Genomic DNA, 16445 nt, shown 5'->3' with positions numbered 1-16445 from the left:
CTTGTCTTTATTTATTACCAAAAAGTAGTATATCTATTTAAATTATAAGTGATTTTCAACAAAAGAATTCAAATAACTTCAAACTAAATAGTGATTTGCTCCTTTTAGTTTTGATGCTTGAGTATTAACTTATTACAACAAATTCAATAAATATTCATTACATAAAGGTGAATAATTTATGCGTAAAATATTTTAAATAAAATCTGATATTTAACTAAGAATTAAGAGTCATCCAACAACTTGTGCAATATTAGTGCAATGTTTTCTTAATTGCAACATCTTTGAAATTGTATCAAATACTTGTCTTCAGTATGCAGTAATAAGCCCCCAATAACATTTCAGGATAAATCATTTCTGCCAAATACAAAATAATACCAGAAACATCATATATGACTACAAGTCTTCAAACTCTGTTTCGCAGAAATCGCATTTCCGATTTTCAGCCAAAATTGTATTTTTGCACTATGCTGGCAGATCCAGAACCTGGATATAGGAATGAACACCTGACGTACAGTCGTCCACAAACCTTTACAGAAAATACATCAAAATACAGGGCACTTCAAAATTCCAGGCAGCTATATGGAGACCAACAGGAGGTCACATTTCCAAGACTCAAGGCTTGAACACACAAACTTCATACTAATCCATCTTGAGTGGTGCAGTGGTTGCTCATGTAATATAGCTTTAGATTTAATTGAGATCATAGTTCCGGCTCCAAAGAAATTGGAAGCTCATTGAGACGTAGCACAGAAAAACGCATGTATATTCTGTAACGCCAATGAGGAGTATGTAACCATCCGGCTAATTGTGGCTTTGGGAGTGAAAGAACTGGATATGGAGCCGATATCATACATTCTTATCATAAGCCATACCGCCTAAGAACTTTGCTCAATGTTGGCATCACGTTATACGCTTGATAGGATCTTCTGAGGTCAATTATAGAACCCACCTACAATCATAATAGAAGGTACAAATCGGAAGAAAATAATTCAGTTTGCTGCAGCAAAATATGAACACTGATTGGTTGGAGATACGGAAATGTAGAAAGTTGGCTTTAAAGGCCAACAAATACTTATGCAAGACAGTAAGAGAACAATTTGGTACGCCAACAAATTAAATGTAGAATTAGTAGCAGCACTTCAATTACTAATAATAGATTGATGGAAGTTTGTGGATCGCTACGGATATCTAAATTTATGAAACAGGAAACAACCAAGACTTAAGGACGCATTAATTTATCGGAAGAGGTTTCTCCAAAGCGACAAATGCCTAACAAAAGACCAACATATGAGAAAGACAAACAAGAGTCTGAGTAATATAGAAATATAGCATGCATGTGCTTTTAACTTGGGCCTTCACGAATGAGGACAAGGTAAAACTCAACGGTTTATGAAAACTCCTTTCACCAAAAGCTACCTAAAAAAGTAGCTTCAACTTCTGGGTTTCTAGAACACATTTAGGGCCCGTTTGGTATAGATTTTTTGGATTTGGCTAATGAAATGAGTTAAGACATCTCATAAGTTATTGTTTCATATAAAAAATATTTAACCCATTCCATTTCTTTGGGTTAACCATCATCCTTTTTTTGATTCCCCTCATTTTTTAAGATTAACAAGGGAAATCATTTTAGTGTTTTCCTTACCATATTAATATCAAACAACCAATAAGTCTAACACTTATTAATACCATTTCCTTTACCCTTTTCATTCCATTTCTTTTATCCTCAATACCAAACCCCAACCACCCCCCTCCCCCCCCCCCCCCCCCCCCCCCCGGGCAAAATATGACCCCACCCGTGCTCCATTCACACACAGGCAATGACATGAAGGCCTAAGCAAAACCCCAAAGTTGGCTCATCCATCTTGAGTCTCAAAATGATAGGAAGTGGTTTCTATCATCAGTGTTCATCTCTCCATTAAGCTAACAAAACAATTTCTGCACTTGACCCAAAATGGGTCATTAAAAGTCAACGGGTGTTCTTTGACCATACTTGATCTTTTAATTTAATGTTCTTTTAGTTTATTTTGTTATTCAGCATTGTAATTATAGTCAACAAATGAGGCTCTTAATAATTATCTCATATAGTCAGCAAAGAAAAGACAGCAGCAAAATTTCTTCTATAAGCTACTTGAGAGCAACAAAAATTGGAGCGTGAAAAATCTTTTAAAACAGCCTTGACAGATCAGTCTTTATAGCTGCAGAAATGGGTCTTTTGCAGAGCTCATTTAAGCTTTCTCCAGCTCTTCAAAAAGCCATTAAGACGGCTCAAGAGTCTCACGTACTTGGAATCATTTTTATTATTCTCAGCCTCACTTTGTATCCTGCATCTACACCACGAGCTAATATAAAGAGAAAATGCGTTGTGGATGACTATAAACCTTGGGTAGTACTTCAAAAAGGCCCGATCTTTGTGATGTCCTCCAACTTTTTAAGTGCTTCTTGAGCTTGTAGGTTAAAGTGAAAACTGAGCGTGTTTAGTTTAGATAGCCCAAAATCTCACAAAAAGTTGAGCGTGTCAAATCGTAGTTGTGTTCCGTGAGAAATCAAATTGACTAAAATTTAACAAGTTTGAACTCTGAACAACAATACCAAAGCCTTAATCCAAACGATATAAAATAAGATATATGAACCAAAACAAATTAATGAGATCGTTGCTACTCACAAAAGAATTTATACTTTATTTGACCTAATCTTCGATAATAATCTAAAACTAAGAAAAGCAATTCAAATGATCATCCATGTGAATACTCATTCTACGTTCATTTCTATGTATTAACATATGCTCCTGCAATCCCAATTCTTCATGTTCTTTTTCAATCTTATCCAGAATAATATATACAAGTATTTGTTAGGATCACGCATAGCAATTGGATCACAAATAAGCCACAAAGTTTCCAACATATCCTAGTCTTTGTGAGAATTTTCAACTAATACCACCATTTTGTGTAATATTTTTAATCCCTACCAAAGTATGAGACGTTAGAACTCCAAAGATAGCCAATTTGCTGCAAGATTAATTGGGGTATAAATTTCAAGTAACTAGTAATAAAAAAAGTATCAAGCACATCATGTCGTTTGTCCAACATATGCATTGTACATATAAATTCTATGGAAACAAAAAGGATATGAAAAAGCATCAAACTTACAATGATGAGAACCGAAGTAAATCCAATAGCAAAGCTCTCATTGATACGGCGCAAATGGTTATCAAGTAATATTGAGCCAGTGGCCAAGATGCTCAACAACAAACCCCCTATTGATAAAAAATAAAACAAGGTAAGAAAAGATATACACAGGGATAGGAAGAGGAAAAAGAACAAGACAACTGACAAGAACACTGATAAACAATAGTACAATGCAGATCAAATAACAGAAAATTAGTTTGAAGCCTTGGCAGCACAACATACCCCAAAAACGTGTTGATGCTTGAATTTTTGTCAAGTATTCCACAGTTGCCTTTCCAGGTTTTATTTTTGGGATTCTAGCACCTATCTTGTTCAAATACTCAGCAATTTCCTTTGGCATATTGGCCTGATGGAGTTTCAGTCAAAAGCGGTATGATTAAAGAGCAGTTCATCACACACGCATGACGCAACTACTTCTAACATGAAGGAAATAACAAAAAGCAAAATAAGTCATCACAAAAATTGTAGTATATTCTAGTGTGAATGCCGTGCACAAACATATCCTGATGCCATATTGGGCAAAATTCCAACAGGAAAAACATAATATGTGAGAATAATTAAAAAGGCATTCAATCACATGTTCAAAAGTAAAGTGGAGTTGGTGTACTTACAATATCAAAAATGTTGAAAACAAAAACAAAGAACGCATATATTGTGTAATAGACCCACGGTTCTGCTCCAACTGATGTTTCTGGATTCAGTATCTCTTTAACATGTTCCCAAAATCGTGAACCTAGCAGACTGCCATAAAAATTCATGTTAGGCAGGTAGAGTTCTAAGTGCAAACCAGAATAGTCAACTATGAAAAAATTGATGACAACAAAAGAAGTCATTTGCCAAACACACCTTATTAGAGCAAAAGATACAACAAGCCAAAAAGCAAATGAAAAAAGCTAGCAAAACTAGTTTCCCAAAAGCAAATAAAAAAAGCTAGCAAAACTAGTTTTCATTTTGGTCTAACATTTTTTTTTTGGGCTTTTTGACTAACCAATAAGCCAAAAGCCAAAAAACAACCAAAAAGTCATTTACCAAACACCCCTTAGTTTCTTCAAAATATCAATGTACATATGTATATTGCATGGGCGCTCATGCATGTGGGTACATAAACATGCAGGGTATACAATTATACATACAGATAATGACCTTGCAAGTATATACAGTAGTAGTTTAAGTAAATTAGAGCTGAAATTATGACCTTGCAAGTATACTAGGAACTGCCAAGAGATATGATGTAGTGAGAACAGGCTGCATTCCAGATGGGTTTATATTAAATGGAATGTAGGGCTCCACTTCAGTAATTGGAGACTCATTCCTGTGGAAACCATGGAATTAACAGTGTTAATTACAATTCAAAAGAGCTTTACACAACAGCATCAAAATAAGAAATAGGCAGATAAACTCTGAACACAACGTCTTTAATGCTTTAGCTTAAGGAGTCCTCAAACAAATTGAATATCACTAACTTGGCCTGAATTGACAAAACCCTAATTTAAGACAACAAAGCTCTAACGATTTTGTGTATGGTATGTTCATAATTCATCCACCAATCGGCTCCATAATTTTTTGTGAGGCAGTATAAATATAGGTCTATCCAGATTAAACAGAATGCTAAATGCTTGAACTCTACATCAATGTGGCAAATGCAGTTTCCTTTGTTAATGCTTTTAACTAGGCAAGCAGCTCATTCAAATAGGTATCCAGTCTTTGAAACGTTGACAATGGAGAAGTCAATCAGCAAGTTAACTACAAACAAAACAGGATTTACCTCGCTGTGGAAGCAAGCTTGAAACCATAGTACTGCAGCTTGATTTTCCTGCAACCTTGAGTCACAACGACTGCCCACATGGTTACAGCCATAAAGATGCCTAATAAACCAAGAGCATATGGTGACCAACTCAAAGCACTTCCTGCAAAGCAATAAACAAACAAAAACCATGCCATATTTGTGAATGAATTACAAAAGTCTAGTTAAGAAAGAAAAAACCTCGCACGAGCTAACAGAGCTCATCATTAACAATCATGAAAATTTGTCAAGCATTTGAGTATATGAAGTCAAGAATAGACTTGGTAGCTGGCAACCCAACACAAAGCACAACCAGAAAACAAAACAAGCAGGTTAGCATTGACATTGAGCTCATTTAATTACACCTGGAAAACAGGCCAATTAGGCTGGCATTGGCTCAAGTCATACAAAATGATGAGATATTCAGTTCAGTTCAACTTAGTATAAATTTGAATGGGATCAGTTACCGATGAAGTTAACATCTTGTTCAGAGTAACTCCTGGTTTTCTTGGGAATTTCAAATTGGGAAATGTGTATAGGTCAATTTAGCCAGCATTAGATTTATTCAACAACACGAATCTTTTTTGGAAAATGAGCTTGATGTCAGCTTATCAGCTTTTTAACACATAACTGACAATCTAACCCATTTGATTAAACACTGTTCACAGTTCAAAATATCATTCTGCTTCTGAAGCATAGTAAACAACTAGAAGTAGATCTTCACAAACTAAACCTATCACAAAAAGCTTGAAGCCCCAGCTATGCCAAGCTGATCAGTTGTATATGAACTGATCTGACCCATACTATGTTTCATTCCACAAAATATTCATTATAATCAGGGCATAAAAAATATTAAGTTGTCAAATGAAACAGCCTCTTCTTAACACGTATCACGCACCACCCCTAGTATACAGCCTCGTCAATCTTTGTTTCAAGACTTTGATAATTTTTCCAGCATGACTGATGCCAATAGTGTATATGCTCAGTTATGGCAAGGAAAGAAACAATGATTTTAAACAAGAATTACAGCATGATGCAGAAGCAGCACAGCGTCCAATCAAATTACAGAGAGCAACTACAGTCAGGTTGAACAGGAAAAAGAAGTACAGAGCAAGACACATAGAGCTGCAAGTTATTTTGTTTTTCAGAAGCCCACTGAAACCCTTTTCAGAAAAGAGCATATGGATTTTGTTGGACTTGGATGGAGCATTCCAAATTCCCTAGGAACCATTATTTCTATTTTAAAACCATCTTGTAAGAAATCCCGTGTTATAACTTACATCAATAAAGGACCATAGGTTCTCTTCAAGGAAGAATACAGTAGAACAAATTTTTATGTCAATCATGCTTAATGTACTTCAAGGATAAGCCCTAAAACCTTCTCGCCCATAGAGAGAGACAACTAAGAGAACCGTGACCACTCATCCTACTAAGTCAGCATTTGTAGGTAAAGCTCAGAATCTATAATTACCCTTCAATAACAACGCTCACAGGATCGGAGAATGAAGCCGCCACCCTGCACATACCCTGAGACAACAAAATACCAATGTGCAGGTGTAGCTGAAAAGGAATGTGAGATGATTCTGCTCATTACACCAAATAAATTGTCTTCAAAAAGGCCAGCTCTGAGTCACTTATTCATACTCTCAATATTCATAGGACACATTGCACACTCACAAAAGGGGGTGCAGACTTGTTTCTTCAAGTCTGCAGCTCACCATTCACATAATCTATTCAAACACAAGATTCAAACTTTATTTATTTATGCATAATTATTATTAAATGATGAAAGAGAAAATAGAGTAAGACAGATGCTTGGCTAGAAGAAAACTAGATTATCAGAAATGTTTTTGGAAATTGGAATTTCATTAGATCGGTCATGGCAATCAAATCCCCAACACCTAACAACAATATACAATTAACTGATGCATGCAGAAGTCATTGAAAGAAAACTGGCATAGTACAATGACTGTCTAATAAGTCATTACAGATCTTCAACCAATTAAAGTTACAAAATCAGTTAAGAACCAAAAGTAGCAGATTATCTTCAATTTATAGAACTTAGAGACTGTGAGATTCAAAACAAAAATAAACTTGAAATAGTAGAAAGAATTTTCAAGAAGGAAAGAAAGGCACCAAAACCAAAGAAAAAAGAGAAGGTGCTAGAATATGGTGTTGTTCAATTTCTCAGTTCACAATGATAAAGTTGAGAAACTAAGAACGTTCTTCAGCAACAGAATATCTAACATACTGATTTTCTGTACCTGAAAACTGCGACAGCATTTTGCATAGTATATTTGTGTAGCTGGTCAATATTCCCACACAAATAACCAGAGATGATCCTTGACCTGAAAGATACACGTCCTATTAGAGGAAAGTCCAACAAAAAAAAACTACTAAGGAAATCATCATAAGTCATTGCAAAACTATTTGAAAAATCTTGAGTTAAATTTTGATGGAAGTACACTAGTAAATTAAACACCACAGCATGCAAACAACTTGAAATAAAATCAATCTGCTGAATTGAAGATCAATGTTACCCATCAACAGAAAGCAAAAGTTTCTTTCTAACACAACTTCCTGTTTCTCTCAAAGGCTTCACACCTAATTCACCCCATACATCCCCAGTACCCATTAAAAAGGGACACTCAGAATAAAAATATAAATACTCATTAGTAACAATTGAAACTCTTTTGGGAATTTACTTTTTGGATTTTGAATCTGGTAGGCAAATGAGTTGCAATTAGCCAATTGTATCAAATTTTCTTTATCTGTGTTGGCATTGCTGACCTACTAGCTCAAATGAAAGAACTTTGTGGTAAAACATACAGAATATAGGTTCCATGTTAGTTATAGGACCCTCATGTGTATTGACAACAGTCACAGCTTTGGGAACCATGTGCAAAGCACATGGTCCAATAACTAGTGAATAATATAACTTTATAGACGGCACACAGGAGACACATCAAAGTTATGCAAAGAAAATAATCAAGATCCGTATTTGGAAAGTCCAAGTGAAGAGAAAAGCATACCGAATCCAGCCTCTGAAATTTTGTCACATATCCAAGTCATAGTCATAGCACCACATACCATCAAAAGAGATGCTACCATCACATGCTTAACCCTGAGAAAATAACATATATGAATGTACAACTGCAACGCCACGGTAACGCTTCACGATTCTTTTTTCTTTTTTGCATATTTCCCAATTATACAATGATATTAATCCAGCCGATGCAAGATTCACTAGGTTTAAGGAAGGATATTTCAAAAAGGAAAAGAAGTATTTTCATGATTAAAATGACAGCAGTAACCTAAGAAATATAATCCCATTGAAGCTTCTTAAATAAAGAAAAACACTGTAGAAATGCTGACGACCATTTTTTATATGAACATGAAAGGAATTTGAATGGAAAAGTAAAATTTATTATTGATTACCTATGACTGGCACCATAAATGGAATACTGTAATGAATGACAAGCAACTATCAAGGCTTCCAAAATGGCAAAGCCAAGAGAGATCCACCATCTGAAGATAATCATCAGAGTTCAGCACTTCAGCTGTCAATTATTCCAAATTGTGAACAAGGCAATAATAAAATACCACATAAGGACCAGTGGTGCGTACACACATATAAGCCTTGATTTTCTCATGACCATCTAAACCTTCTTTTCGCAGCTTAACCAATGAAGGAACAACATGACAAAGTATCTGCATACAGTAGGCAAGTGTCATGTCACAAAGATAAGAAACAAGAAAGCATTAGCTAAATGGACAAACTAATGGGATGGTGAAAACAGCACACAGAAAGATTAGAGAAAAGGTTTAAAGAGCTCATGATTCTCACTCTACTTGGAAATAAAAACAATACAGAAGACTTAACCAGGAAACAGTCCAGATTAGCATACATCATGATGAGCACGTGAAAAAATTAACACAAAAGTTTCACAAACAATTGATCAGGAATAATCAAACTGAAACAAAAACATTAAGACTTGTGTTTCACTCCTACATCCAATAGGACACGGATAAATAAATTAGACATTGCAAGAAAATTCTTAGTGCAAGTCTAAGTCACTTATATCCTTTTTCCCTCATGTCCTCCAAGTCATCTTCGGTCTTCCTCACTCTCTTTTTAAAACTCCTCAGCTCCAGCTTTCGTCTTCCTTACTAGATCGCTAATACCCCGTTCTTGCACATGCCCAAACCATCATAAACTATTTTCTTTTGTCATTTCCTCAATATTTGCAACTCCTAAACTCTTTCTTATATCTTCGTTTTGAAATATCCCTCAAAGCACGCCCACTCATCCATTAAAGCATTCGCATTTTTATTACTCTCATCTTTATACTATGATCCTTTCTATAAGCCCAATATTCTAATCCATATAGTAGTGTCGATCTGATGATCGTTCGATGATAAAACTTACCCTTTCTAAAAGCACAAGAGAACATAAATCAGGAAAAACAAGCTTCACATTTTACCAACAGGCAACAACGGACACAAGGCAGAAGCATCAAAGGTATGCAAAGCCGAACATTTAACTAAAATTCAACGTCAATTGGCCCAATCATTATAAATTTGCACTATTTTGCGTAAGAGAGAGAGGAGAATGATTTCTCAAAATACCCTTTTCCTGATCTATGTTTATTCCATCAAGGCTTTAATTTCAAAAATTGTACCAGATTCCAGTGAAGTGAAAAGAATAGGTCACACATAGATTACCTAAAAACCATTGCATAAGGTATGAAAGCAATCGAATTTTTATTCTAGTACAAACTAGAAATTAAACAAAATCTTTCAAAAATCTTCTTACATCCTCTAATTCCCTCTCACTTGATATACAATCAAATGATGAAATTTCTCATTTTAATCGACTCGAACAAACCTAAAGGTTTGTTGTGCTTGCCTGCTTTTGCATAACGTCACTAAATAAAATTTTATAAATCATCATGTATGTTTATGAAGAAATTAGCAAATGGAAGGCCTAAGAGAACATAAGAAGAAAGAAAATGGAACGAGCACATATTTTATGCATAGTTCAAGGAAAAAAACCTGCATAAGAATAGATGCTGCTATCTGAGGGCTGATTCCCAGCTGAAAAAGTGACATCTTCACTTCTGGTGCGTAATCACCAAGTTCATCTGTAGTCACCAGAAACTTACTCAATTTTGAGTGTAGATAAATTATATCAACCTCCTAATAGCAATCAAAGTCCATGTGATTATTCAGTCATTTCAAACATTTTTAAAAAAAAAAAAAAAAAAAAAAAAAAGTTAAGTAGGGCAGAACAAAAAACGTCGACACTAAATTCTCTCATAAGCAGCAGCTTCCTCCCTGTGTCAAAAACTTCAGATTATATTGCTTTGACAGTGTTACAGACCGTGCATCCACTACGCATTGTAATAAGAATGTGAACATAATCAAGCAATAATCAAAAATGCAGTCAAAACAAGATCAAACAAGATAATATACTTTTCATCAGAGTCAACCCCCAGGCCCCAACATTTTAATCAGTCATCTCAGTCATTACTTATTAGTTACAGACTTACAGGGATGCCATCATATAAAAACAATGTAAGCATCAGATGATAGAGAGGGATAAAACCAGTATGCACACCAGCTGATCCAGAAACAAAGCTTAGGTAGTCTTGAGGTATCAATCGGCGATCGAACCCAGGCAGCGGGATGAAATATCCAACACGGCTAGCAATTAACAGAGCAGCAGTAACAAACAATCTACGGCGAATTTCACTCTTAAAAAATGATTCAGCTGTGTCATTTATGACGGAGCCAAAGCGTACAAAATTCATAAACCTGTTCTTAAATGTTCTCTTTTCACGCAAAATATCCCCATCATTAACTGTAGAATTTGGTGTAGAAACACCTTGTCCATCCTGCAACTCTGACAGTGGTACCTCTTGTGAAAAAGACCGTATAAACATACGCTCCGCAGATTGAGACCCACTTTGAGGAGGTAGCAAAGACGAGTTTCTATTGACCTTAAATAACAGTGGAACTTTTGAAAATATAATATGCCTTTGGCTATGCTGTACAGAAACATGAGTGCTGGTGCAAGATATTTTCCGTACTGTAATGCTAGGAACAAAATATCCACCTGTGCAATAGAGATATAGAGATATAAGTGAGATCTATTACATATTATTTAAGCAATAGAAAAATCAGTCACATGCATAAATGGAAAATCTTGATAAATCACATACAACAGAAGATATAATGTTCCTGTGGATACAAATCTTTTGTTGTATGGATATTTATTTACAAAATGGAGGGGAAGGGTTGAAAGAAACATTATTTTTCTTTCTTTTACACAAGGGTGGATGCACATAGAAGGCTATGGGGTCATTTGACCACACGTGATTCTTCCGACCTTTTTAAATTTAGGTATATGTGTTAGTGTATGATAAAGAAAAAATAAAATAAGATTATACCAATTTGACATATAGATAACTGAAAAAAGTATCTAAATTGATAGTGTGTAGTTATAATGACATTTGTCAATTAATTTGAATGAGTATTAATGTATCATAAGCTATAATATTTTGTATTTGATAGATTATGATTTGTGTGCAAATAAAAATGAGTACTTTTCTATAGAACGAAAAAAAAAATAGGCAAAATTTAAAGTTCTTAGTCAAATAATAATTATTTGATATTTCTAATTTTAATACATGCATCATATTTTTTGATGGTAATTGCATATATGCGCATTAATAATTTTAAAATTTTCAGTTATACAAAATTGACTTTGTTATTGACTTAAACTATGACTTTTTGAAGCCATTTAATATAATATCTAGATCCATCACTACATCTACAATCAATAAAATCTCTCTAAAAATCAGAAGATTATGAAGGGAAGGACACTGACACCATTGCTATTAGACGGCATAAATTCATAAGCCGTGTGGACAATTCTGTTGAAAAAAGTAGGTTAGCCTGAGGAGCTTCAAAGTAAATTCAAAAACTATCGTGAGCAAGGTGGTATGGAAAAGCAGATTCTGTATCATAGTTGGTTAAATTAACAGGTCATTTTTGTATCATCTTCTTGATCAGATTCGTAATATGAAATTGAAGACCAAACTAGTGGAATAGCTAATAACACCCTCACAGAAGTGTATCTATGCCTGTTGCCCTGGCAATAGTCAGATTGCAACTAAAAATTTTCATGATGTATTCTCCCTCTCTTTAGCCCAACTAAAAACAATTAGTCTCCAGATAATGGGCTACGCTTGGTTTGGATGAGAGGAAATCATTAGTGGCATTCCTTTTTTCTTTTCCAAAGTTGAAATTGTTCTCCAAAGCAAGAAATTAATTCTTCCCAAACTGATAAACACTGTTTCCTGTAACTAATGCAGAATACCATAATTAACTCTTATTACTTGACTTCATTTCACCTTCCATCCACTCTCTACCCACCAATTGCAATTTATTTTCTTCCAAACTTCAATTGAAATTCATTATCCAATCAATGCAATTATTCTGGTTCAGGAATAGAAGGACGATGAAGCTTGTACTCTTTATTTTTTAACTCAGATACCCGTGTCAAAGTTCAAACTCACTTCAAACACTCAATCATGCCAAAAACACTTCAATGATTTGATTTAGGCCAAAAACATGAACATTTTCCAGAAAATTGACATGCCCCACACATATACAATACGCTCATACCGTAGTGGAGACAGATGGACACTTGCTCGAGTTTAAGTAACATAAAACAAAGATATCGAGAATAGATTTGCTCAACCATTTGTAATCATAAACACAACCCTAGGCAACCTTCACTATTGTAAAATGTAAACTACATTTATTATCCTAAAATTTCATCATAACCTAATTTGATACCGTAATAACTATTAAACCTCTAAACAAATTCAATTACTTCGTACGTCCAAAATCAACAGCCAAACAATAGTATAACGGTTTTCCGTAATCAACAGCTTCACATGAATACCAAAAGCAATAGTATATGAACTCAAACTACAACCTTCAGCATGAAACCCTAATTGAAATCAAACAGGGAATAGCAAAAAGTATGTAGTTTCTAAAATACATGAAAGAAGAGGATAAAATACACAAGAAGCTATACCTAAATCAAATTTTAAAGCAGTAATAGAACACTAGAAACCATTATTTATTCATACAAATAAAGGAAAAATGCATATGACTTGAACAAATTTAGAGTTTTCATATAGAAAAAACACAACCTTTGAATTGAGAGAAATTATTGGGAATTGTTCTGCAACTGAAGAAGGATTTAAAGTCCAAAGGTCCACCATTATGGAGATGAAGCACAGGAAGAGAAAGTTTCGCCATTTTCGACGAATTGGTTAAGGTTTGAAGTAGTAGAAGGTAAAAGAAGTGTTGCAGAGGATTTCATGAGAGCATTCTTAAATTGAATAATAAATCAATTCATTTATAAATTACAAGTATACATAAAGAAAGATATTTCAATTGACTAATTGAGTTACGTTCGATGTTTTCTATCAGCTTTTTAACATTATTAAACTTCGTCATTCTTTTTATTTTATTGTCACCTTTTAAATATTAAACTTTTAAAATTGCCTTTGTTTACTTTTCAAACCTTCAATTTCTAACATCTCTCTAAAAATTCTCTCCGAACACTCATTGGACTAAAAGAAGTTAAAACTAAAAATCGAATTATAATGGCCAATGAAAATGAGCATCAATATGATTGCGGAATCAATATGATTGTGTTAAAATTTGATACATGTTCACTCTTTTGGCTATAACTTTAAATAGGAAAATCATATAATTGTAATGTTTGCGGCAATAGAACCTAGACTTCAAGATCTTACCAATGATATATTATATGCCCAATTTCGATAATCGAGCGAGAAATGACAATCGTTTAAAGTTTGTTTGTGCTTAAATTTGATACATGTTCAATCTTTTAGACATAACTTTTTATACAAAAATTTTATTAATGCAACGTTTGCGGCATTAGAAACTATACTTCAAGAGTTTTCCAATGACATATTATATGTCTAATTCTGACAATCAAGCGAGAAATGACAACCGTTTAAAGTTTGCAATGATTTCTTACATTCAGTCGCGCGCGACCGGACCGCGGTACGTTCGCGTAAAACGCGCGACTTCACCGCGGTCAGGTCGCGCGCTTTATGCGACCATACCGCGATACGGTCACGTGCGACGGAATGTTAGAAATCATTGTAAATTTTAAACGGTTGTCATTTCTCGCTCGATAATCAGAATTGAGCATATAATATGTCGTTAGAAAGCTCTTGAAGTCAAGTTTCTAATGTCTTAAACCTTTCATTAATACAATTTTTTTATAAAAAGTTATGTCCAAAAGATTGAACATGTATTAAATTTCATCACAAACAAACTTTAAACGATCATCATTTATCGCTTGGTTATCAAAATTGGGCGTATAATATATCATTGGAAAGATTTTGAAGTATAGGTTCTAATGACGCTAATATTGCAGTAATGTGATTTTCCTATCAAACGTTTTCGGGTAAAAGAGTGATTATGTATCAAATTTCAACACAAAACGTGTGATTAGGTTTATTTTTAGATTTTAAAAAATTATTTTCTTTTTTAAAATTAATATTTTACATTTTACTTTAATTATTATTAGTAAATTTAGTTTAGTAATAATAATGGTTGATTTTATAACTAAAAATAGATTTAAGGGCATTTTAGTAATTATATTAAAAAAGGGGTGGCTATATAATGAAAAGGGTGACGAAGTGTTTAATACTATAAAATAGGTGTATATCAATCTAAAGTAAGAGTTTTTAATACGTGACATACATATTTATGATGTATAAAGTAGGGATATTTTGTATCTGTAATGGGTGTTTGTGATATGTAAAGTAAGGTCTTTAATATCTAAAATAGATGTTTTTGATATCTGAATTGGTGTTTGTAGTAGGTGTTTTACCTATTATAGTAGGAGTCTGTTTCTTCGTTTTGGAGGCTAATCTGTTTCTTCGTTTTGGAGGCTAATATAAGTAGACATTTAACTACTTATAGTAGGTGTTTTATAGTTTAAAACAAGAGTTTTAAGATTTAAAAATGGATGTTTTAAGATAATAAATAGACATTTTAAATACTCGCTTTTACTGATAAAAAATATTTACAATAAACCATCATAGTACTTACTTGTACATGTACAATGCATATTGTGAACCATTATCATACTTATTTTTACTAATTAAAGCAACATTTATGACTCATTAAAATACATACTTCAACTAATTAAGATACCTATTCTGTTTGTGATATATAAAGTAGGAATTTTTAGTACGTGAAGTAGGTTTTTGTAATACGTCACGTAGGGTTTTTAGTACGTAAATTAGATATTTTGACTAAATGAAATAGTTGTTTATGATTTGTGAAGTAGGAATTTTTGATATATGACGTAAGAGAAGTAGGCGTTTATTGTATGAGAAGTATGTGTTTATAATATGAAAAGTAGGTGTTTACAATACATATGAATTAGAAATTTTTAATTTGTGTAGTAGAGCTTTGAATATCTAAAGTAGGCATTTATGGTACGAAAGGTGTTAATGGATTACATAGTAGGTGTTTATGATATTCGAGATAGGTGTTTAAGATATATGTTGTAGGGGGGTTATGGTATGTGTAGTACGGGTTTATGGCATGTGTAGTAGAGGTTTATGGTATGTCAAGTACGATTTTTTGTTATGTTAAGTAAGACATTAAGCTAAGTATTGATTTGTTATCTTCTTTAAGAATCATATTTTTACTGTCAAATTTGATCACCAAATTATTATACCTGTATTTTCATTTTATTGTGTTTGATTTGATTTTGAGTTTATAATTATCAAATTTAAGAATCAAATACTTCCTTCATTCTAATTTACTCGCAATATTGGAAATACATGCACTCACTTATCTCTCTTAATTTGTGATTAATTTATAATTTATAAATTAAAACATAGTCAAGTGGGATCTTGTTTGATTCGTCTCAATGCAAAGATTATTAATATCAAATTTTAATGATTTTTTTAATATACATAATTATAAATATTAAGGATTGAATTAATACATTGAATTGCGTGAAAAAGTAAACATTGCAAATATTTTAAAACTGTATTTTATTTCTTTTTGATTTTTGAATTTAGAGATATTAGAAAAATATGTCTACCATAAATAAAGAAACTATATTTTATGAATAACGTGTAGTAGATATTTTTATTTATTTTTTTGGCTTGGGGGAAACATCTCTCACGAGAGTTGTTTATGAATTAGCGTTAACCTTTAAGGAGTGTTGGAAGTCAAGGAAATAATGTAAATGTCTTGCTTTGTTGCGAGCAAAAAGATAAGCAAACACTAGAAATGAACACTAGTGCTTAGCAAATGTGAGCAATAATTTATATAAAATATAAATACGCAATTTGGAAATGTAATGTTGATATGCCTTAAATAACATCTTATTCATC

At 33.3% G+C, this 16445-nt stretch overlaps 1 protein-coding gene across 2 annotated transcripts; it reads right to left on the bottom strand.

Moving 5' to 3' along the window:
- Window positions 1-250: 250 nt before the first annotated feature.
- Window positions 251-13405, bottom strand: LOC130817617 (preprotein translocase subunit SCY2, chloroplastic). 2 transcript variants are annotated; one of them, XM_057683425.1, is made up of 13 exons: window positions 13197-13404; window positions 10589-11086; window positions 10024-10112; window positions 8600-8679; window positions 8407-8496; window positions 8001-8092; window positions 7233-7316; window positions 4951-5092; window positions 4381-4497; window positions 3797-3926; window positions 3408-3531; window positions 3147-3253; window positions 251-949 (listed from the first exon to the last, which is right to left on the bottom strand). In XM_057683425.1, the coding sequence occupies exons 1-13, from the start codon at window positions 13303-13305 to the stop codon at window positions 860-862; spliced, it is 1752 nt and encodes a 583-aa protein (XP_057539408.1). In that variant the 5' UTR covers window positions 13306-13404; the 3' UTR covers window positions 251-859. The 2 variants fall into 2 exon arrangements, with proteins under 2 accessions (XP_057539408.1, XP_057539409.1); XM_057683426.1 differs by lacking the exons at window positions 251-949; window positions 3147-3253 and having other exon boundaries at window positions 3465-3601; window positions 13197-13405.
- Window positions 13406-16445: the final 3040 nt, after the last annotated feature.

Source organism: Amaranthus tricolor, chromosome 7 (assembly GCF_026212465.1).
Source record: "Amaranthus tricolor cultivar Red isolate AtriRed21 chromosome 7, ASM2621246v1, whole genome shotgun sequence".
Lineage (NCBI taxonomy): Eukaryota > Viridiplantae > Streptophyta > Magnoliopsida > Caryophyllales > Amaranthaceae > Amaranthus > Amaranthus tricolor.
This window is presented reverse-complemented; position numbering and strand designations above follow the sequence as displayed.

Coding starts and splice junctions, on each gene's coding strand:
- LOC130817617 (XM_057683425.1), bottom strand. CDS start 13,305: ATGGCGAAACTTTCTCTTCCTGTGCTTCATCTCCATAATGGTGGACCT. Junction 11,087..13,196: donor TAATTTCTCTCAATTCAAAG/GTTGTGTTTTTT, acceptor TCTATTGCACAG/GTGGATATTTTGTTCCTAGC. Junction 8,497..8,599: donor GAGAAAATCAAGGCTTATAT/GTGTGTACGCAC, acceptor GATTATCTTCAG/ATGGTGGATCTCTCTTGGCT.